General features: G+C 45.6%; 2 protein-coding genes across 5 annotated transcripts in view; one reads left to right on the top strand and one right to left on the bottom strand.

Moving 5' to 3' along the window:
* PEX26 (peroxisomal biogenesis factor 26) overlaps positions 1–9,240 on the top strand; it is a 48,633-nt gene extending 39,393 nt beyond the window's left edge. For all 4 annotated transcript variants that reach the window (XM_033951834.1, XM_033951832.1, XM_033951831.1 and 1 more), the window contains one exon: positions 8,977–9,240. In XM_033951834.1, coding sequence (XP_033807725.1) covers positions 8,977–9,080 — 104 coding nt within the window. In that variant the 3' untranslated portion in view covers positions 9,081–9,240. The remainder of the gene's footprint in view (positions 1–8,976) is intronic.
* LOC117363697 (cystine/glutamate transporter-like) overlaps positions 1–24,872 on the bottom strand; it is a 162,986-nt gene that overhangs the window by 114,074 nt on the left and 24,040 nt on the right. The gene's annotated exons all lie outside the window — the stretch shown is intronic.

Raw genomic sequence — 24,872 nt, 5'->3', positions numbered from 1 at the left:
ATATAAAAATACCAGTAAATATGTCTTTTTGACTTTATGAATTTAAATGGTGGAAGAGTTGTTTAGTAAGTAGTGATTTGTAGAGCAGCAACATGGTGTACTCTTCATGCCTTTATCAGGTTCTATAGAGTAAATGTTGCAGCCATGGAGGATACCGTTTTGGGTCCTCAGTATTAAAGGCAGGCTCGGTAGTCCTACTCTAAATTCAGGGGACTGCTTTAGTATGTTCCTAGCATTCAGGCCTACTAGACACATTGTACTAGAAAGAAAGATTAGGTTCTTATCTCAGTAATCTTAAGAACATAAGAATTGCTGCTGCTGGGTCAGACCAGTGGTCCATCGTGCCCAGCAGTCCACTCCCGCAGCGGCCCTTAGGTCAAAGACCAGTGCCCTAACTGAGTCCAGCCCTACCTGCATACATTCTGGTTTAGGAGGAACTTATCTAACTTTGTCTTGAAATCCTGGAGGGTGTTTTCCCCTATAACAGCCTCCGGAAGAGCGTTCCAGTTTTCCACCATCCTCTGGGTGAAGAAGAACCTAATGTAGTCCTGAAGCCTGCCTTTGGTCTCAATTTCAGTCAGTGTCTGACTGTGAAGAATTTCTCTGGCACTCAGATAAGATGGGGGGAAAAATGGATATCAAGTCAGAGTTTCTACTTCTTAGCAGGACATGCGAGTAGCTATGAGCTTCAGAAATGTTAGAGGTAGTTGCACACAGTTTTGTATAATTTTGATAATATCGTACTTGTTTCAGAGTAGAACAGAAGTATAGGGGAGTTTTATCCCCGATATCTTCCATTAGAGTGGTTCTTGACCTCTTTTGTACAAACTGAGGGAGGCAGGAGCAAGCCTACAGGGAAGGAGGCGGAGTTGAAAAATAAGTGCTATCAATCTGCAAGCAACTTGCATGTTCAGATGCATAACCCTCCCTTTCGTTCTCATCTTGATTGTTCTCCCCTTTCTTTCTCACCTTGATTGTTCTCTTTGCTTTAAGCAAATGTACTGTATATACTCAAATATAAGTCGAGACCCCCATTTTTCCTCCCCAAAAGGAAGAAAAAAAAATGGTTGACTAAGATATAAGTTGGGGGCTTAATATTCAAATGCCATGCCCTGCCAGGATCTACACCCAATGTCCCTCCGTCACACCCCTCCCTGCCAAGTTCTGTACCCAGCCCCCTTCCCTCCCTGCCCTGTACTCAGTCCCATTCTCTACCAGGCTGTGAACATTGTCCCACCTTCCTTCCCTGTACCCTCTTCCCCCTAAAAAGGGCCAACCTCATCAGTGATGTCACAATGGCTTGATTGTCCCATACTTCCCTCTGCCCTCTAACCCAGCCAGCAGATTACCGGTAACCATTCCCCTTAACTTAAACCACCTAGTGGTAGGCTGGGACAGGAGGGATCCCTCCCGTCTCCTGCCCTGGCTAACTCTAACAATTACCACTCTCCCTCCTTCTCTCCCTCGCATACCTGCTTGTTACCTGATGGCCCGCCCTAAAATCCTCCAAATGATTGTAAAGGTAAGTAGCCAGTGGCGCACCTAGGCCGGCGCGCAGCACCACTCCTTGATAGGCTGCCGCAAGTTCTCGCGGGATTCGCGGTTCTCATGGCATCCTATCAAGGACCGGCTGGCAACACAAAAAGCTCGCTGCTGCATGCCGGCCTGGGTGCACCGCTGGCTACTTCCTTTTACAATCTTCTGGAGGATTTCAGCGGGGGATACATGCTGGACCACCAGGGAACAAACAGGTACACGAGGGAGAGTGGTAATTGTTAATGTCGGCCGGGGCAGGAGACGGGAGGGATCCCTCCTGTCCTGGCATAAGGCAGGCCTGCAGGAAGTCTGGGAGTGTTTTGGGTGGTCACTGGGGGATGATCCGAATATAAACCGGGACCCCCATTTTTGGGCCAATTTTTTGGCCCAAAAATCCCGGTTTATATTTGAGTATATACGGTAGTTCCTCCCCATCTTTCCCAATGTGTCTAGTATGTCAAATAAACCCCAAATTAAGCGTTTGTATTTTAAACATTGTTTAAACTTTTATTTCTTTGTAACTCGCCTAGAAACCTAGGAATAAGCGATCATATCAAATTTTAATAAAAATAAACTAACCCTATCATTCAGGACTATTAGACACATTTACAAGAAAGATCCGTGTGCGATCCGTTTCCGTTTGCATGCAGGCCAACGAATTCTCTAAAGGCCTGCATGCAAATGAAGATGATCGTTGGCACGCCCCCAGACAACTGCACGGATCGCTAAAACCCTGACAATAGTGACAGGAGAAACAGCCTCCTGTCACTGCTGTCAGGGCTTCTGCTGGCTTTTAAATTTTTTTTTTTAAATCGGGCAGATATTTTGCATGTTTTACACATTCAAAATATCTGCCCGATTTAAAAAAAAAAAAAAATTAACACCCCCCCTCCCAAGTGCCCTGAACCCCCTCCCTCCCTGAACCCCACAAAAAATTTGCTCCGTAGCCTGCTTTCTGCTGCCCCAAAGCTCTGCCCTGAATCTGCCTGCCCGCTGTAACCCTGAATCTCTCCTGCCACCCTGCTCTCGCCCCGAATCTCTCCTGCCCTTCCCTACATTGGAAGCCCATGGTTTTACAGCACAATATACTTAATAGAATAAAGACAAGATTATTATCCCAGGACAAGCAGGCATGATATTCTCACATGTGGGTGACGTCATCTACGGAGCCCCGACGCGGACAGCTTTTCAAGCAAACTTGATTGAAGATTCAAGTTTGCTGTGCTGCACCACGCATGTGTGCCTTCCTGCTCCACTAGAGGGCGCATCTGGAGAACTGGTCTCCAGTTCTTTCGTTTCCGCGGAGCCAAGAAGTCGTCTTTCTTGCCTCTGCCCGAAAGTGCCTTCTAGCACTGCGATTTTCTTATTTTCTTTGAGTCGCTGTGCGCGTGTTTGAGTTTTTTTCCTGCTTCGTCGCGAAGTCGCGGTTACTTTGGTTCAGCCCGGGGGCTCCCAGGTTGTCGTGGCCTCGTTGGCCGCGGCCTATATTTTTTTCTATGTCCCAGCCTTTGACCGGGTTCAAAAAGTGCATCAGGTGCGATCGCCTTCTGTCCATCACCGACCTGCATCGTTGGTGCATTCTCTGCCTGGGGGCTGACCATCCAACCGAGTCCTGCCCCCGGTGTGCTACTTTTCAACACCGGGCCCTCCGTCGATGAAAGGCCCGCATGGCGGATCTTTTTGCCGCCGACCAGCCCTCGGCCTCGGCTTTGGCCCCGGCCTTGACCTCGGCCTCGGGTTCCTCGGCCCCGCCTCGAGACTCGACCCCGAAGACCTCGGGTTTGCAGAAGTCCTCGGCTCCGAGTAAGTCCCCTCTTCCTTCCTCAGGTTCCACACCGGTGAAGAAGCCAGCCTCGGGGACGTCAGCCGGACATGGTGTGAGTTCCTTGCCCACGGCCCCGGCGAAGTCCGCCAAATCTTCGTGACGTGCCTCCACCACAAGGGAATACTCTAAATCGAGGTCGCCCTCGGTGGAGTGCACTGCGGCCTCAGACATGCCGTCAATGCTGTCCGTGCCGGTCTTCCAGGACATGCTCCGGGCGATGATATCGTCGGAGCTGTCCGCTGCGCTGGCCCACCTTCACCCGGCCCCGACCTCGACTTCGCGTGTGCCGGACCAGCCTGAGCCTCGCGTCAAGGCCCCTCGGGGCAAGGTGCGCCGTTCTCGACGCCTCTCGTCCTCCTCGGATTCCTCGCCGAGGATCTCGAGACGTTCTTCCCCCGCGGGGCTCCGTGGGGGAAGACCTCGGGCCGCAGGAGTTCTAAGAAGGCCCGGAGTTCTCCTCCGCTGCCGGGTCGCTCCCCGTCTCGTTCTGGAGGGCCGCTGAAGGTGACTGAGTTATCTCTAACTAACCCTCGGCTCTTGACTCCCCCTCGGTCCGGGGCTCCGGTCCGAGGCTCTAGGCTTTTGCCGAGGGAGTTCGGGGACAGGTCTCCGGCCCGTTGTCGGTCGGTGCCCCATACCCCGGCATCGTCCCCAAGGGGCTCCTTGAGGCGACGCAGGTCCTCGACCCCGGAGCGCTCCCCGTGTGCCTCCCCGGGGTCGGAACGTGTGTCGAAGCGGGAGCCTCGTTACTCCAGAGAGGCTTCCCCTTCTTTTTCTGCGAGGTGGCAGTCTCGTTCGCTGTCCCCGCACGGGGCTCCGGGAGCGTCCCGCCCTTCCTTTACAAGATTCGTCCAGGACATGGGTCGAGTGTTTGACTTGGACCTCCAGTCTGACTCTCGGTATTCCAAGGAGTATCTGGCGGAGCTGGATATGCCGTCTCCGCCTAGAGAGTCCCTCAGGCTGCCGTTGAACCCTTTTATTAGAAACCTGGAGACTCCCTATATGGTGATGGCTGTCCCATCTAAGTTGGAGTCCAAGTATCGCACGGTTCCTTGTCCGGGGTTTGAACACCCGCAACTGTCCCACCAGTCGTTACTGGTGGAATCCTCTTTGAAAAAGTCTCACCCCTTCCGTGTCTCAGCGGCGCTCGCTCCGGGTCGTGAGAGCAGGACCCTGGATAAGTTTGGCCGAAGGCTCTACCAGAACTCTATGATGGCCTCTAGGGTCCTGAACTACACTTTTACCTTTACGTCCTATCTTAAACATCTGATTGGACTATTGGGGGCTTTCCAGGCGGATCTGCCGACCTCCCGTCAAGGGGCGTTTGCCCTGCTCCTGGAGGATTTTTCCAATTTGCGGCTCCATCTATTCCATGCGGCCTATGATGGGTTTGAGCTTTCCTCCAGAGTCTCCGCTTTTGCTGTGGCCATGCGTCGGCTGGCTTGGTTGCGCCTGGTCGACATGGAGCCAAATTTACAGGATCAGTTGGCGAACCTTCCCTGTGTAGGCAAGGAGCTGTTCGATGACACCATTGAAGCGGCTACAAAGCGCCGTTTTGAGAGGTCGTTTGCTTCCCTGGTTCGGCCGAAGCCTAAGCCGCCCGCCTCCAGACCCTTCCGGGCCCCCCAGCGCCGCTACCTACAGAAGTCTACTCCGGCTTTTTCCCGGCCTCCACCCCAGCGTCAGCAGGCTCACCCTAGGGCTTTGCCCAAGTCCCAGCCGGCTGCAGTTGCCAAACCGTCCCCGTCTTTTTGACAGGATGCGTGGATGGGAGCTGGCTCCCTCTGCACCGCGGTCAGGCCTTCTTCCCATCGGGGGCCGCCTCAGAGCCTTTTACCCTCGTTGGGAGGCCATCACGTCGGACGCATGGGTCCTTGGCGTGTTCTCATCCTGGTACTCTCTCAACTTTCGGGAAATTCCTCCCGACAGCCCTCCGAGTGTATGTCCTCCCAATCGGGCGCAGTTGTCCCTTCTTCTCTCGGAGGCTCGAGATCTTCTTCGCCTGCGGGCGGTGGAGGTGGTCCCTCCCAGTCAACGGGGGCGGGGGTTTTACTCCCATTACTTCTTGGTACCGAAGAAAACGGGGGACCTGCGCCCGATTCTGGACTTGAGACGCCTCAACAAATTCCTTGTGCGGGAAAAGTTTTGGATGCTTTCCCTGCTGATTCTTTATCCCTTGCTGGACAAGGGGGATTGGTTCTGCTCCCTCGATCTGAAGGAGGCCTACACGCATGTCCCGGTGCATCCTGCTTATCGCCGGTTCCTGCGCTTTCAGGTGGGAGATTACCATCTGCATTATCGGGTCCTCCCCTTTGGTCTGGCCTCGTCCCCTCGAGTCTTCACGAAGTGTCTTGTGGTGGTTGCAGCAGCTTTGCGCTCTCAGGGGTTTCAGAGTTTTCCCTACCTGGACGACTGGTTGATAAAAGCGCCGTCCAGGGAGGGGGTTATCTCAGCGACCCGACAGACTATTATCTTTCTTCAAGGGTTGGGGTTCGAGATAAACTTTCCAAATCCCAGCTGTGCCCCTCTCAGTCTTTGCAGTTCATCGGGGCCGTGCTGGACACGGTTCGCCTCCGTTCCTTCCTTCCTCCTCCTCGATTAGAGGCGCTGGTCACCCACATGTGAGAATATATGCCTGCTGTCCCTGGATAACACCTGTTACGGTAAGTAACTGTGCTTTTTCTCCCACCCACTTTCCAATTTACAAATACCTCATAAAAATACTTGTAATCAACCATTCTATATTACTTAACAAATGCCAAAACATATCTTCCTTCCCCCTCCCCGGATGTGCATGTTTTCCCCAATTTATACAAATAAATCAATCTTTACAATATTTAGTTAATGGCTCCCAAACTTCCATAATAACCCTTCTGAATGGTCATAAATGTTTCCATTTTAAAGATATAACATAGGGATTCTCACCAGAATGAATAATAATCTATCCCAATTTTTCCAATTCTTTAAAATAAGCTGCATGGCAATTCCCGTCATTATTAACAAAAGTTTGTTATTTTTTGCCGAAATTTGACTTTTTGCCGAAATTTGACTTTTTGCCCTCATAGATGTTCCGGTATCATATGATAGTGCCACTTTATTTTCTAATAAATTATTAACCTGATCCCAAATCAATCTCTAGAATTTTAGTATCAAAGGACAATAGTATAGTAAATGATCTAACGTCCCAACTTCCAGATGACAATGCCAACATCTATTAGATTTAGAACTATCTACTCTATGCAAACGAATTGGGGTCCAAAATACTCTATGTAATAAGAAAAACCATGTTTGTCTCATAGATGTACATCTCAACCTCCAAGACCAAATTCGTGGCCATTGAGTTGCAGTAATTTGATGCTTTATCTCAATGCTCCAAATGTCACGCAGACCATTTTTTTGGTTTCTTATTCAAAAATCCAGCTATTAATTTATACCACTGAATGGCCTGGTGACCCAGGAAGTCTACCTGAAAACATAAGACCAGCAAGCTATTTTGAACCTCCAGATTTTTCCATTCAGGGAACCCTTCCTGAATGGCCTGCTTCAACTGCAACCATCTATAATTTTGTGTTTTATTAAGACCAGATTTGCGTTGCAATTGTGAAAAATCAAGCAGCTTACCATCAGAAATAACATCATCTAAAGTGCATATGCCTCCAATCATCCAATATTTCCAGATGACCTTAAATCTGCCAATTTTAATCTTGGAGTTCAGCTATATAGTCTGAGACATAGATTTATATATAGGAATAGGTGTTAAATTATCTACAAATTTTATAGTTTCCCAAGTAACTAATAAAATTCTATTGTCCTTATGTAATCTAGGCATCTTGATACTCATAACATCTCAGTGGCTACAGGAGTTTCCATTCCAACCACAACCAATAAAGCAGAATTTCCATGAGCTCAGGGAGGATCCTTGCCGCATAATATAGACCTGATACCTATAGAAATTTGGAAAATTTACCCCACCCTCCACAATTGATTTTTGTAGAGATACTAGAGCAATTCTTGTTTTTCCCTAGCCAAATAAATTTAGTGAGAATACTATTTAACTTTTTATAAAAGGACCTCAGAAAATATACTGGCAACATTCCCATTTGGTAACAAACTACAAGCAAAATCATCATTTTAACTGTATGGACTCTCCTCCACCAAGACAAATGTAAAGGGTTCCATTGCTCACACATTTCCGTGACCTTCAACAATAATTTATTTTTGTTAATTTTAATTGACTCATCCAATGTATTATGAATCCAAATTCCTAAATACTTAATCCCTTCTTCCTTCCAAAGAAAAGGGAATGAACCAAATAATCCCTTTTGACAATGAACATTTAAAGGAAGAACCTCTGATTTACTCCAATTTATTTTATAGCCAGAAAATTTTCCAAATTTTTCAATTAAATCTAACAAATTTGGAATGGTAGTCTCAGGATTTCTCAAATGAAGCAAAATATTATCTGCATATGCAGAGACTTTATATTCCCGATCTGAATAAGGAATACCCTGAATCTCCTTTGCTTGTTGAACAATATCAAATAGCAAAGGAGTTAGTGGACACCCTTGTCTAACTCCTCTCTTCAAACAAAAACTTAAGGTTTTTTTTTCTTTTTTTAATGTTAGAAGTCCGTGGTTTTAACCTGCTTAAAAGCCCATGGGTTAAAACCACAGGCTTGCACTGCGAGGAAGGGTGGGAGTCGGGGCAGGCAGGCGATCAGGGCAGTGTTGGGGATGGTAGATCTGGGAAGCAGGTGATCGGGGCCGACAGGACAGCAGAAGGCAGTTGGAAAGGGCTTCAGCGACTGGTCCTCAGCTGTCGCTTTTTGGCCAGCACATTTGGCCAGCAAATTTGTTTAGTGAATCGCGTCCCTGCCTACTTTGCATGCAGTTCCCCTCATTTGCATGCGCGGATCGGAATCGGACCGCAAAACAGGTTAGTGCAGGATTTCCCCAATGAATATGCATGAGATCTATTTGCATGCACTACTTTCAATGCATATTCATTGGGGAAATCCTGAAAACCCGACTGGAATACGGCTTTCGAGGACCGGAGTTCCCTATCCCTGGGTTAGTGAATACTGCAGGAGGGAAATCGGCTCGCAAACTGATCGGTACACGATCAGTTTGCTTAGTGAATCTAGCCCTAAGCACCTAATCTTTCTTTCTATTAGACTGGTTATCCACTGCTGACCTTACTTAAAAGTACAGATTTTTACCTGATCAGTATTAGTCCAGTCAGAAGAAAGCCTGAACTAAGATAAGTTAATTGACTCCAATACTTTCTGCTCCTTAGGTCCCTGTTGTCCAGGGGTCTCAAAGTCCCTCCTTGAGGGCCGCAATCCATTTGGGTTTTCAGGATTTCCCCAATGAATATGCATGAGATCTATGTGCATGCACTGCTTTCAATGCATATTCATTGGGGAAATCCTGAAAACCCGACTGGATTGCGGCCCTCAAGGAGGGACTTTGAGATCCCTGCTGTTGTCCCTCTGCTTTCCCTAGCCAGCTGATAAAACTTTTACCAGCACTCATGCCTCTGCAGGCAGTGGTGTAATGTGTATCATGTAGCAATAACATTTCACAGTTCAGTAATACTTTGTCATTGTCCTACAGCTGCCTCGTCATCCCATCCTTTCATCTATACTTTGGGTCAGCTCTTCTGGCAAATGTGGGCTACAGTATTTCCTGCTCGTACCACGCCTCCAATTACCAGCTAAACTGGGCTGGCAGGAGGCTCCACCACAATGAAGTTTGAAACCCGAAGTACAGCTGCTGTTGAGGAAATATTGCACATAGTGACACCTCATCTAGTGAATACTGTATGAATATTATGCTTTGTGACCAATCACACACTGATTAAAGACTCGATTCACCTGTTCCAGTTAGGTGCTTCCTTATTGGGGAGGACAGGGTTCAAAAAGGTATTTATTTGGTAAAACAGCCAGATCAAAAATCATTGCTCTCAGATATGCATACAGGAATTTATTCACTTTTAAGAGAGTCATTCCCGTGGGCATGTTTAGACGGGGGAAGAAAATGGTGGGCATACATTTTAGTTTTCAAATGCACACCCTTGATTTTGCCCCCACGCAGACAGTAGACACAGAATATGCCCTTGATTGATTTTATTTTGATTGATTTTATTTCTTATATACCGCTATACCGTGAGGTTCAAAGCGGTTTATAATGAAGATACATTAAAATAAAATAAATAAAAAGGGTACTTTGGATTTCCCTAGCTGTCCCGAAGGCTCACAATCTAGCTAAAGTACCTGAGAAAACAATAAATATAAATTAAATAAAGTAAATTCTAGTCAGACAATAGGATCTGATGTTAGCCCTTGCTAATTTTGAAACAGAAACAAGATGTGTGGTTTCTCTTGAAAGATGTGAAGATCACACACCTTTACAAAATTGCTCCCATAATCTACTTAGGCGCATGGAGCTGGCAGGAGCAGCATTAGGGGGCTGTGAAACAGAATAGCTTCCCTGAGCCCAATGCTTCAAGGGGCTCCAAGCCTGTTTTCTGGTGGACTTTGGGAGACCATCCTAAATTTTGCCCTGTGCCCCCCACATGTTTAACACTAGCTCTGGGAGCTGGATCTTATGACATTGTTTCACCAATAAAAAGTAGGGGCGGTGGAATGAATGTCTTTGTGGTAGAGAGGCCAAATAAGCTAATCTCCAGCTCCATTCCCGAGCTCTCTAGTTGCTGATGCTGTATAAGATATTGGTCAGGCCAGTGACTCACCCTAAACTCTGTTTTACTCTTTGAGAAGTGGCTAGGTACTGGTGACCTGGGTTGGGCCAGTGCTGGAAACTAGATACTAGGCTCGATGGACCTTCAATCTGCCCCGGTCTGGCAATGCTTGTTCAGTTCTGCTGCCTTGATAATGTGGGAATGCACAGACCGATTGCTGTCTTGACCGGTTTGTGTGCTGGATTGAAATGGGGTTTATGTTTAGGATGGGATTTGCCTCTTAACCTTTCAGGACCATAAGGATCGTAGGCCAATTTTTGTGGTTTTGACGACATTTTTATGGTAAAAAGGGCTTGCAGATGCCAAAAAATTGATTTTTTTTTGTGAAATATCATTTTTTTTTTTTTTAAAATCACACTTCTGGCTTATGGACAGTGTGGCAAGTGAATCTTCTCGTCAATCTGGCAACGACGCTAATGAATGAATGTCGGAACCAGTTTGTTTACATAAAGGCAGTATCATATGGAATCCGTACATATCAAATTTAGAACTGTAGACTATCCCAATCAAAATTTATAGGATTTTAAAGTTATGGGACAAATATGTCCCTTGGTCCTGAAAGGGTTAAATGCCTAATGGTTAATGCAGTGAGCTGCAGTGGCAACTGGATTCAGTTCCCACTGCAGCTGGTTGTGACAATGGGCAAATCCCTTAATCCGCCTTAGATTGTGAGCCCACTAGGGACAAAAAAAGTTTCTATATATAATAAATGTAAACCACTTTGATTGTAGCACAGAAAGGTGGTATATCCAATCCCATTACCCTTACCCTGAATATCAATTCAGGGTGCCACAATAGCATGGTGAATTTATGGTGCATATTTATATTGTTGCTGATGTCTTTGTTGTCTCCTGTGTGTTGTCCTCTCTTCTAGGGTAGTCCTTATAGAAAAGTTCTTTGAGGGTATACATTCAGGCGTTTCCACCCTTAAGAGCAGCCCTTAATCCAGGGTCCCACAAACGTTGTCAATCCACGGCTCAGTAAATAGAGTGGCCGCAGCTTGAGGCATCCAGAAGTGCGATGTCGCATGCATGTGTGACACCATCATGTCGACGCTGACACATGAACGATGGCCCTCCAGGCATTGGCGCTGGCTGATTGCCTACAGGACGTGCCTATCGCCGCAAGAGGCACATCGTGTAAGCAGTCAGCCAGAGCCTCTCCTCTTCCCCAGCGTCTCGCAGCACACCTCAAATCTCAGCAGGCACACAGTTTGCGGTACACTGCCTTAATCAATACAGTAACTGCCTTTAGTCCATACAATAGCTGTTGGCTTTATGATGGAGGGGTGAGGTTTTTTCCTATCAACAAGCCAGGGGGAGATGCAGGCACACTGTGTGGCGACTGTCAAGCTGAGAGACATCTTGTTTCACCTTTCATGTGAGACAGTTTGGGCAAAACAGCCCACAAGACAGATGAGCAAGACAAATAGATTGTGGAAAACAGTTTGTCTAAAGCAGAACACTTAAGTCAATGCAAAAGTATTTTGCCAGGGTATGTATGAAAGACCCAATGAAGCCCTTGCAAAGGTTCACTGTGAAGGAGGTGCAGAGGTTAGCTATGAGTGGCCATGCTCAAACTGGTCTGCTCTCCTAGGATCCATATTGACTGTCTCATAGTGAAAGAGAATGCAATCCATTACTTCTGCTCTTATTTATAATTTCTATAAATCTACTAGAGATAAGCAGCACTCTTGTAAAGTCAGGGAGGTGAAGAGAGTGTAGATTAGGGTTTTGATAATATAGAAAGGAAGGGATGAGTGTTTATGATGATATAGAGAAAGAAATGACAGCCTGTTGGATATGTGCAGAAAAAGAGAAGGGTTAAAGTTGACCCCAAGGTTCCAAGCTGAGGACAAAAGAAAATGTTAGCCACAGAAACAGAGAGATTTAGGAGAAAACTAAGAAGCTCAGTCTTGGCCATGTTCAGTTTAAGTACAGGCTATGCTTGGTATAGTGACAACACAAGTCTCTTTTTGAGACTGATGCCACTGGCCTTAGTAGAGCTTGGAATACCATTGAAGGGGGTCTCATGCACATTCTGTCTGCAGTGTGTCCCAGGGCTGTATGTACCAGGCTGAATATGGTTTGACTTTGCACAGTTGGTCATACATTTCGTAGATTGTGGTTACCCGTTAATGTAGAATGCAGGACCTGCCTGTTCATGAGCCCAGGCAGGCACCGATGAATTGGATGGTTTGTTAAGGCACCGGGGAGGACTTAGATGACCCCAGCTGTTGAAGAAGAGATATGGTCTCTTGAAATGCAAATTGTGCATTCTCTGCAGATTTCCTAGGTAAGAGCTAATCTTTTAGCTATGGAGAGATGAAGTGGTTTCTCCTTAGGAGAGTGATGGCTACTGCTACAGTAAACCAAAATCAGACCTCCACTATATATATGTTCAAATCACAATAGTTCCTCAGAATGCCACACAATAAAGTAGTGTGGTAGCCGTCCTCACTGGAACATTTTTTTGTGAATATTGAACTAATGTGCAACTTCTTGTTATGTCTTGTAATAAGTTATAAAAATTTATAAAGTGTCAGTGCATTATTAATAAAGTATAATGGTCTCTATAGTTCTATTTAGTGCATAGTAAATAACTTAGCTTTAAATCGGGTCTGCCTCATTTTGCATGTACTGCTACAGTAGGCATTTTGTAAACAACTTCAGAGAAGAGGAGAGGCCAAAAAAAGCACTTTAAACGGGTAATGCTGATTCAAGAACATGAAATGCTGAGTGTAGATGGAAATGTGGGTATAGGCATATTTGAGGTTCACAGAAGCAAACCAGTCATTGGGATTGATAAGCAATAGGACAGTACTCATGGAGTTCAAGAGTTTTCTCTCTTAGACTGACTCCCTGTATGTCTAGAATGGGGGCAAAAAAAATGTCCATATTTTTGGGAATAAGAAAGGGCTTGGTATAAAACCCCTGAGCTCGGTAAGAGATTGACACAAGTTCCATTGTTGTAGAGAGAGCGCAGTTCCTCTGCTAGAAGATGGATGTGCTGGGAGGACATCTTGCCAACTGGTTTGAGACAGACTGCAGAAGTTGATCTTGTACCTCTTGTCTATTTTTCTGAGCACCCATCTGCTGATTAATGCAATGCCTCTTTAAAGAATTGAAGATGTTGCCAACCCCCCCCCCCCCCCCGAATTGAATTTAGTGTCAATATTGGAGCTGTCTTTTGCTTTGCTTACCAGGGTCTCTGACTCTATGTATATGGATAAGCAGACTACTATCAACTAATAAAGCACAATGGAACAGCACATTCAATCATAGGTATCAAAAAAGGCATGAGGGGAAAAGGACCTCAGACACCCAGACTATAAGTAAAACCCCAAGTCTTTAATGGGGTAATGAATATTATCATTGGTCCTAAAAAATATCCACCAATACCATTAAATTTATTTTAAAATTCTTTAATAGAAAAATTTGAAAACTGAATAAAAATTACAAGTCAGAAATGAAGAACTACTAGATGATCACAAACACAATTTGCTGATAGGCTGTGATATATAACACATAAATGATTGGTTTCGAGGCACTCAGGATTTTACCTGCACCACTGTAGACTAGCTCTGATGCATGCTGAATATTTTAGCGCCTCTCTACACTCCATAAGATAGCTGGAGCCCATTCAAGGCCTCACCTGTGTCCTTTTTCAACCCCTAAGGTGGGTGTGGAAGTGAGTTTGTTGCTTCCATGGCATTCTCGCTAGCTCTACCCTTTTGCCAATCAGGGGCAACGGACAGTTTAAATCTGGTTGTAAAGGGCCCATGTTTTCTCAATGATCTCAGAAGGGCTTTGCTTACTTGTTTTGTATGCTGAATGAGGACAATTCTTTGAAATCTTTTGAGACACTAAAAATTGTATTTCATCTGACCTCCAGAGATTATTTAGCCTACTTGCAATTGAGGCACTATGGGGCAAATTCTATAAACGGCATCCCAATTGTTGGCAGCAGTAGGCATCCTACTGCAGTCTAACCAGCCAATCGGGATACACTTTTTTTTATTAACCCAGAGGCAGGCCGCCTAAACTGTAGGCATCTGTCACGGGTGCAGGGAGATGCGTAGAGACACTTAAGCTCACCCAAGGCTGGATGTGGCTGTGGTTTTGCCTAGAAGTGGCTTTGGGCGAGCTTAAGTAGTCCTAGGTATCTCCCTAGGGCCGTGATAGATGCCTGAAATGGCCAGCAAATTACTGACCTACATTTCAAATAAAAAAAACTGTACAACTGAAAAGTTTCTGGAATACAATCATAATAGCTAATAAATATTTGTCAAACACGTATTGTAGATAATAGTTAGTAGCAGGGAATCATTCAAGCCACATAAACACGCATTGCTGACATAACACAAACTGTATGAAAAATCATAATATGATGGAGAAAAATAAACCTCAATTGTGGAAGGCTGGGACTACACAAGTGCCCAAACCTATGCACATCATCACGGGTTTATAAAAAAACTCCGTATACATGTAAATAAATAAATCACTTCCATTCATACAGAATCAATTTTCTTCAAAAACTTTTTGTAGTGACAGCAATGTGCACAAAATTCAATGTATTATTCGTATCCGAAAAGGAGTGACCAGAATCCCAAACTTAACTAAATTATTAGCGAGGGCTACAGCTCAATTTCACTTATGTAAGCGGTTGTGGAGGCGTGGAGCAAAAAGTCACAATCATAGAGAAAATACACTCATCTGAAGGCGTAGAACTTCAAAAGAGGCTTTAAACTCCTAGTCCCGACAGAAAAGACTTTCTGTTTCGCCTGGAAAGGCTACTTCAGGGGATCCATGCGGTATCCAAATCTCTCCCCGCTTCTTACAACCAAACAATAGTGAAGCCGGCTCCTCTCAAAATGGTGCTGGGCTTTTCTGGGGGAAGGAAGGAAAGGAGAAGAGAGAGATGCCAGAGCATAGGGGAGGGAGTGGAGACAGAAAAATGGAGAGGGAATGAAGCTGAAATGAATCATGTACAAAGGAGAGAAAGGGCACAGGATATACAGTTTATTGAAGCGACATAAAAAGAGGGAAGATGCTGTATGGAAGAGAGAGAGGGCGGACACTGAATGGAAAGGGCAGAGAGAGGGTGGACAGTGGATGGAAGGGGCAGAGAGAGGGTGGACAGTAGATGGAAGGAATAGAGAGAGCAGAGGCTGGGTGGAAGGGGCAAAGATAGAGGGCAGATGTTGCATGGAAGGGAGAGAGGACAAACGCTGCATAGAAAGAAAAGAGCTAAGAGATGATTAAAGCACAAACTACAAAAGGTGGAAATTTTTTTTGTTGCTTTACATAGAATCAAGTAGTATTGTAATTGTATTGATAAAACTTTATAAATAGGAAATGGAAATAAGGTAATTTCTTTTGGACTAAACCCCTTTCCTCAGGTCAGGACAGGATATCATAACAGCAGTATACTGTAGTCTTGAAGAAAGATTTGGCCTCTGAAAGCTAATTGAAAAATGAATTAGTCCAATAAAATTGTATTTTCTTATTTCTCTTTATTTGTTTTATTTCTCCTTGTTAATTTTTAAAGTAGTGATTGTTATGCATCAGTTTTTTCAAATTTACATCTACTGTCTATATTTTGCACAGTATTAGGGGACATGTGTCACTGTTTCTTTGGTGTTGCATTAGTTTAACTTTTGTCTACATATTTCTATTTTTAAATTGTGATTATTCCATATTGGGCAAGGATGTTTCTGTTTTTTTGTGTATGAAAAGGACATGGTTTTCTGTTAGCATTGCCTGTACAAAATCAATTGACTGTGCAAGAACTGGCTTGTTTAGTTCTAAAATTTGTGTGTTGGTGTTCTAGTGCTCACTGCAGTGTTTAAGATGCTGCCTTTTCCTAGGTGCACCCTTGTTATGTGGCTCATGGATTATTACTAAAAATAACTTTTTTTATATAGAGAAGGGGCTGTTAAATCAGCACTGGCTGTCATATATACTAGGTACACCACTGGATTGATTTAATGACCCTATTCTAACCACCAAATTTCCCTGTCCTGCTCCACTCGGCTACTTTTTCATGCCACCCAACTAAAAAAATTTCTGGGGAGAACACTGGAATTTTAAGAGTATCGGAGCATTTAGCACTCCGGGCTGCGGTTGAAATCTCTACTGCAGCTTAGTAATAGGGGTTTATCTCCAATTACTTATAATTTTAAGAAATTTCTTATACATAACAATAAGGAAGAATTTATCTCAAGATCTTTACACTTGACTGTTCATTGGAGTTAGTACTAGCAATTCTAATTTACTACTAGATGATTATAGCCCAGTATTTCTGCTAACTGCTGCCTATCAGGCTTGCTTACTGTAACAGCTCTGCTCTCCCAGTCATGCTCTCATCTGGCTGTAATGCCTCCCTCTCCTTCCATATCAAAGACTTTGACCTGTGATAAGTGACTCCTGAATGATATGGAGAAACTAAGGGTCCCTTTTACAAAACCATGGTAGCAATTCTTCTGCAGCAAATGCACTGAAGCCGGCCCACAAGCATTCTCCCTGACTTCAATTCTGACGGAGAGAAGTCCTGGCACGGACCTTCTCTCTGACGTCAGAATTGACATCGGAGAGGAAGGTTTGTGTGCCTGCTGTGTGCAATCGCTACACATGCTGGCCCTTCCCTCCCTGTAGTTTTGGCACCGGGGCTGTAATTAAATGTAGCAAGCGACGGACTGGGATGGGGGAGGAGGAAGCGGCAGCGGGTCGGCTTGGGGGCAGACAGGCTTTGGGGGAGGAGGGTGAAATAAGGACATAGGAAGGGGGCACTAAGGTCATAGGAAGGAGGTATTGGGGTAAGTCTAGCAGCATGGCCCTTTTGCTCAAAAAAATAGCCTTTAACTGTAAAGCGTGGATTTCCCATTAGTAGTGTAAGACTGTGACGTGCTGCAGAATTCTACAGCCTTAGAGCCAAATTCTGTAAATGGCTCAAAAGGTTAAGTGTCTAGGTCGCTCCTACTGGCACCTAATTTAATTGCTTTAATCAGCTTTAATTGGTGTGATAATTAAACACATTTAAAACCAATTAAAAGCATTTTTTTAAGTAGTGAGCAGCTAGGCTTGCTCTTAGGTGTGTAAAGTGTACAGGAATGATGGCAAATGACGCAAAAGGTTCCAAAAAATATATTAATTTTATTTATTTCCATAACAACCATCAAAAGATTATTTGCCTCATCGGGGGTCTTTACAGAGGCCAAAATCTGGCTCTTCTAGCACAGAATCACGACCTATACTTCGTTGTTCACCAATATATATTTTCTATCCAGTATGACATCATTACTTGTCAACCAATCGCCGACAGAGGCTGTCCTTAGATTTGAACAAAGAAATTCCTTTTGACATAGACAAAAGTTTCACAAATCATATTTTTGTTTACATTAATTTCTAAATATGCATAAACATATAACATTATACATTACATATACATTATAACATATCTAATACCCTTTTTGTCATTCTCAAAACTTAAATCAAACTGTTTGTCTGTTAAAGCCAGCCTGCTGATAAGTTCGTGTCCCCGTATTAGAAGTGAAGCAGGAAAAACCTACTCCCCCCTCCCTCCTATGCTGGAGCCTCTCAAAGACTGGTACAGTGTCTCTGGCTCTAACCATTTCCACATGTTGCCTCTTAGGCTCCCTTAAAATTTCTTGGATTTGCCAGAGGCTTTTGGCCATTTACCTAGGGGGCATCGAGCTTTGTGTAGGAAGATGAATTTACTGGCCAGGAAATGTATTCTTCAGTGCTGGACGGTTCCAGACCCTCCGGCATATTGGCATTGGCGGAACCAATTGCATCAGTTGGTCATTTGTGAGGCGCAAGATGCCAGAGGTTTAGGAAATGAAAGATGTTGTTTTTGAATATATGGGAGCCTTATCTGCAAGTCTTACATCCTAAGGGTCGCAGTGCGATTTTAAGATGGGTGTCCTAATTTGTTAGTTGGGTTGGGAGAGTAATTGTGAGTACTGGTGGGGCGGGGTCCTGTATCATTGGGGGAAGGGGAGGGGGGTTTGAGGGGGGGAAATGGGGTGTATTGAAGGTTCTGGCTCAGGTGGGGGGGAAAGGGTGGAGTGACATTTTGGGGGTTCATAAGAGTACAGGGTTTTGGAGTACCTTTCCACCCTCATTAATCTCATTTGCCCCATGTAGAGAAGGGGAGGGAGTTTGGTTGATGTTACTCTTTTATTGTATATGCTTGTTCTATCATTGTATATGATGCATTATTATTTGTACTGTGCACCTTTGGGATGCGCTGGTGTTGTATTTACTGTGTTTGCATCAATAAAATTGTTTGAACCAAAATAAAAATCATTCTTTCACACATCATTCATAGCACATATCATTAATTTGGGGCCCCATTCACACACCCACATCACGGTATATTGCATTCATAAGATATCTGTATTCAAAAATGTGAAACCCTATATCTTCCACAAGCCAGACTGAGAGGTGTGCTATTTATTAGAGCCATGAGGCTCAAGGTGGGGAAACTCAGAGAACAAAGAGAGACAGAAAGACAGAACACAAGATGGAATCATTAATACCTCTATGTATTATGTATATCTATACCTGATTTCCTCTATGATTCTGCCCCACCTAACACCTCACACAAATAGTGAATTCCCCTTTTCCTATGCTATATATCAGTTTCCTGGTCTTTTGTTTATCATCCTGACTTTTTCAAAGTTTTAAATGTGTTTGCATGTATATAAGACCCTCTGATCAGGACTAGGAAGGTCTCTGTCATGCCCTGCTAACACTTCTGCGTAAACCAGGCCTTCTTCAGTAGGCACCACAATCGTGCCTAACGTCAAAGTAGGCATGTTTAGGTGCAACAATGACCTTAGGCATCACTAGATGCCACCAGGTACAATTCCCCCCCAAAACAGGTGATGGAAATGTGGGCCTTTAATACCCTGGCCTACATTACCAGTGCCTAAGTTTTTCTTGTGCACTGGTAGCTGTGATTCTGTTAATGGCGCCCAAGAGTGATTGACATGCGGTCGGTGCTGTTTTTCTAGGCCCCATTTACAGAATCCTGGCCTTCGTGCCTACATGTAAAGTGTTCCTTTCCGTTGTATAATAGAGCTATCAGGTTGGCAACAGGATATTTGGTGACTTTATTAGTCTGCGCTGCATATTCTCTATGATTGCAGGCTGATTGGGATAAATCGTGACTTATTTAAGCCTTAAAGGCAGGGATCTTTTTTATTCAGCAGGCGATAATCGAATGATACTGCTGTGACCCTTCTGGACAAGTTAACCTGCCCGTGTTCAATTTTTTTTACAAGAATTTTCATATTATGTATTATATTCGTGGCGTTTTCAAGAACCCCAGTAAAAAGTGGAATTTTTCAAGAACAATGCCTGTCCCAGTTTTCTCACGCTCTGAGTTGACAAAATTATCCTTTGGGGTATGATCTGTTTAAGGGCAGGGGTGTCCAATGTCGGTCCTCGAGGGCCGCAATCCAGTCGGGTTTTCAGGATTTTCCCAATGAATATGCACGAGTCTATGTGCATGCACTGCTTTCAATGCATATTCATTGGGGAAATCCTGAAAACCCGACTGGATTGCGGCCCTCGAGGAACGACATTGGACACCCCTGGTTTAAGGATAGGGATTTCTCTTTGCTTATCTGGAGTATGCTCGCAGGAGGGGGGTGGGGGGTTGGTCTCTGCTTGTGAAGACATTGTCACATGATGGGAACTTGTATTTATTTTACTATTTCTTTTCCTACGTTAAGCAGCTGAGGGTTGCCACAGTTGCAGCGCAAACCCCAAATAGCTCTTGCTATCAGCCTTGCAAAAATGCAGGAGGGCCAGTAGCCCGTTGTAAGGGATTATGATGGGTCCGCGGTGTCAAGGCGGCTCAACACTGTGACGAAGGGCCAGAAAAGTGGGATAAATGCCTCTGGTACCTCCCGGCGGGGCTCAGTGTGCCCTGACCAGGAGAAAAAGTGCGACTGCAAAAAAAGTGCTCTGCAACGCGCACGGACGCAGCTTCAGACTCCGACGCCACAGTAGAGCAGCACCGGAACCAAATCACCAGAAGAATGGTAAGAAACAGGAGGTTGGTCCCCCACCCAACGAGAGGACGGAGGCTGACCTGGGACAAACAACGTGAAAGAACACGCGTTTGGGGGGGACGTCCTAGCGTTGCGAGGAGACGCTTTGCAGGAAAGAGCGTGCTCACGAGGACACGTGTCTGCTTACATGGGCGTGTATATTTCAAGGTTTAAGACGGAGGCTGACCTGGGACAAACAACGTGAAAGAACACGCGTTTGGGGGGGGGGGCGTCCTAGCGTTGCGAGGTGACGCTTTGCAGGAAAGAGCGTGCTCACGAGGACACGTGTCTGCTTACATGGGCGTGTATATATTTCAAGGTTTAGTTCAGCAGTCGGTCCTCTTAAGTTTCCAATTCTTGTTTTAATGCATAGCGTGTTTAGCTCAGGATGGTCTAAATCAGGGGTGTCCAATGTCGGTCCTCGAGGGCCGCAGTCCAGTCGGGTTTTCAGGATTTCCCCAATGAATATGCATGAGATCTATGTGCATGCACTGCTTTCAATGCATATTCATTGGGGAAATCCTGAAAACCCGACTGGACTGCGGCCCTCGAGGACCGACATTGGACACCCCTGGTCTAAATCATCTGGAAACAATCTTTCACTTTATTTACTAATGTATTTTTCTGTCTGAGCAGTTTTTGCCTTGGGGAAAGGGAATAGGACAGTAGACGTTTTAGACCAGATTTCTTGGAGCTGGAGTGTAATTATAATAACCAGCTATTTAAAAAGAAATGCAGTCTGTGTTCTATTTAAGAGGTTCTCATCCCAGTCCATGGGGCATACCCAGCCATAGGGTTATCAGATGTCTGGGAAAACCATGTCCTCTTTTTAGAGGACTGTACCGGTGCCCGGATGGATTGCCAAAACCCGGCAGTTTGTCCAGGGTTTGGAAAGCGTGAGCTCGGGGCCATGTCTGGGGGAGCCTCTGAGCATGCACAAATGCAGTGTGATGTCATGTGCATGCACGCAATGTCATCACATTGCATCTGCTCAGGCTCAGAGCCCTCCAGATGCAGCCCCAAGCTCAGGGAAGATGCAGTGGCGTCAGTGGCATACCAAGGGAGTGGCGGGGGGGAAGATCCGCCCTGGGTGCAGGCTTAGGCGTGGTGCACAGCCGGCCAGGTCCGGAAAATTCAGCGGTGAATTTGAAACATCTCCCTCCCTGCCCCTTACCTTCGTGGCCGCAAGTCTAAATTACCTTCTTACAGCAGCTGGAGTTGCGTGTGGCTGCCGTAAAGGTCATCTCTGGCGCAACCGGAAGTTGCATCAGAAATGACCTTTACGGCAGCCATACAGCAGCCGGCTGCTGTACGAAGGCAGTTTAGATGTCGCCGGCCACAGGACAGGGACATTTGTCAGACCGGGCGTGTTGTCCGGGGAGGGTGGGCAGGAGGAAGAAAGCACCATGAAGGTAAGGGGCAGGGAGGGAGAAAGGGAGGAAAGGTGGGGGTGGAGAGGAAAAGACACTGAAGGGAAATGGGTAAAACAGAGGGGGGAGAAGGATGCTGAAAGCACATGGGAAAGACAGAGGGGGGGGGAGAAGGACGCTGAAAGCACATGGGGAAGACAGAGGGAGAGAAGGACACTGAAAGCACATGGAGAAGAAAGAGGGGGTAGAAGGACGCTGAAAGCACATGGGGAAGACAGAGGGGGGGAGAAGGATGCTGAAAGGACATGGGGAAGAGAGTGGGGAGAAGACGCTGGCAGGGAAGAAGACAGAGATGCCAGACTATGGGGGGAGCAGAGGGAAGAAGATGGGTGCCAGACCAATTTGGAAGGGGGGAGAAAGGGAGAGGCACAGTAACAGAGCAAATGGAAGATGCAGAGAGAAGAGAGACAGTGGATGGAAGGAATTGAATGAGAAGATGAGGAAAGCAGAAACCAGAGAAGACAAAGGTAGAACAAAAATTTTCTATTTATTTAATACTTTAGGAGACGTGTCACTGTTTCTGTGGTGTTGCATTGTATTCAGAGTCCAGCTTCTTGCTGGTTCAATTTAACCTTTGAATATGTATTTCTATTTTATCCCCCCTTTTACAAATCTGTGGAGCGTTTTTTAACGCCAGACGTGGTGGTAACAGCTCTGATGCTCAAAATTCTATGAGCGTCAGAGCTGTTACCACCATGGCTAAAATCCACACTACAGTTTTGTAAAAGAGGGAGGGGTTAGTTTGTGATGACATATTCCATATTAAGCGAATGTGTTTTCTGTGTTCTGTGTGTTTGAAAGACATGGTTTTCTGTTAGGATTGATGGTGTAGGATTGATCTGTACTAGTCTGGCTTGTTTAGTTTTACAGTGGGTGTATTGATGTTGTACTGCTCACTGCAGTATGTAAGATGCTGCCTTTTCCTAGGTACTCATGTGTGACGTATGGCTTGTTTCTAAAAATCATGTTTTTCGTACAGATAGGGGGGTGCCAAAAAATGATGGGCCCCGGGTGTCACATATGCTAGGTACCTAGCATATGTGACACCCGGGGCCTATAATTTTAAGACCCTCCCCCATCTATATGAAAAACATGATTTTTAGTAACAATCCACACGACACACATGAATATCTAGAAAAAGGAAGCATCTTACATACTGCAGTGAGCAGTACAACATCAATACACTCACTGTAAAACTAAACAAGCCAGACTAGTACAGATCAATCCTACACAGTCAATCCTAACAGAAAACCATGTCTTTTCGAACACAGAAAACACCTTCGCCTTGTATGTAATCACAAACTAACTCCTCCCCCTTGTACAAAACTATCCTTCCCCTCCCTACATGGTATTTTCTATGCAGGTAAACTGGGAAAATCACTTCTGTTCAAAATCACAGGTCTTTGGAATGACCTTACTATCCCGCCATTTATTCCGCAAGCAACTGAAAACATGGCTCTTCTCTAACATGTAATTCTATTTTCCCCTTTACTCTTCCACACTATTTATAAGCTCATGTAAACCTTTTCCTGTCCCTTCTTATATTTAAGTTCTTGTAAACAGTGCCGAGCTCTACTTCCATGGAGAGGATGCGGTATATAAACTTATGGTTTAGTTTAGTTTAGTAGTGTGGTTTTTAGCCACGGTGGTAACAGCTCAGATGCCAACGCTAAAAAACGCTCTACAGTTTTGTAAATGGGGAGATAGAATAAAAATACATAGACAAAGGTTAAACTGAAGCACCAAGAAGCTGGACTCTGCATACAATGCAACATCACAGAAACAGCGATGCATCTCACCTAAAGCAAAAAATAAATAAATAAATAGAAATTTTTTTCCACCTTGTCTTCTCTGCTTTCTGCTTTCCTCATCTTTTTGTCACTCTCTTCCTTTCATCCACTGTCTACCCTCTCTCTGCCCCTTCTATATGGCATCTTCTCTCTTTCTATTCCAGTTCTAGAAACTTTATGCATCCCCTTTCCATTTCTCCCTTTACCCCCATTAGTCTGGCATCCATCTTCCTCCTTCCCTCCTCCAATGGTCTAGCATCTCTCCTTTCCTCTTCTTCCCTTCCCTCTCCCACACCCACATGGTCTGGCATTTCACTCTCTCCTCTCCCTTCCCCCCACTTCCATCAGCATCTGCCCCCTTTCTCTCCCTCCAACCCAATTCCATGCAATATCCTTCCCCCTTATGTCTCTTTCCCTGCAATTCCATCAGCATCTGCCCCTTTCTCTCCCTCCACCAGGCTTCCATACCACCCTGACCCCCTATTTCACCCTTCACAATGTTTCCATGCCACCCTGACCCCCTTTCTCACCCTTCACCATGATTCCATACCACCCTGACCCCCCTTTGTCACCCTCCACACCCTTCCATATCACCCTGACCCCCCTTTGTCACCCTTCACCATGATTCCATACCACTCTGACTCCCCTTTGTCACCCTCCACACCCTTCCATACCACCCTGACCCCCTTTGTCACCCTTCAGCATGATTCCATGCCACCCTGACTCCTTTTCTCACCCTCCACACCCTTCCATGCCACCCTGACCTCCTTTCACCACCCTACTACGCTCCTTTCTTTCTCCATCCCAAAGGTCTCGCGATGACTGCTTCTGCTCCGGATGGAAGAGGTAAGTGACGTCGGAGGGGGCTGGGCCGGAAGACGCAGTTAATTGCGGCAAGATCCTGTGAAGACTGCGGCTGCCAGTCCACCCCCCCCCCCAACATCACTTACCTCTTCCGGAACAGAGGCGGCAGACGGCGCAGTCATCGCGGGACCTTCATTCACTTCAGCGCGGCTGCCGACTCTGCTCTAAGTATGGCAGCCACGCTGAGGTTCCGTTTGGAGCAGCGCGGGAGGTTCTGGATCCGGCCAGCTGTGCACCCGGGGCGGACCACGCACCCTCCCCTTGGTACACCACTGGGAAGATGACAAAGATTTGTGCGGGGGCGTGACTGGGGGGGGGCAGAACAGGACAGGACGGGGGAGAAACAGGGCATAACAGGAGTGGTGGAATGGAGCGGGGCCATATGTCCTCTTTTTTTAACTTTATAAATCTGGTAACTCTATCCAGCCAATCAAGTTTCAGAATACCCAATTACCCATAATGAATATGCATGCAGAAGATATAATTTGATTCATGCAGAAGATGCATGCAGAAGATGCATGCAGAACAGTGGCGTACCTAACATAAGTGACACCCGGGGCCCATCATTTTTTGACTCCCCC

Source organism: Geotrypetes seraphini, chromosome 7, assembly GCF_902459505.1.
Source record: "Geotrypetes seraphini chromosome 7, aGeoSer1.1, whole genome shotgun sequence".
Taxonomy (NCBI): Eukaryota; Metazoa; Chordata; class Amphibia; order Gymnophiona; family Dermophiidae; genus Geotrypetes; species Geotrypetes seraphini.
This window is presented reverse-complemented; position numbering and strand designations above follow the sequence as displayed.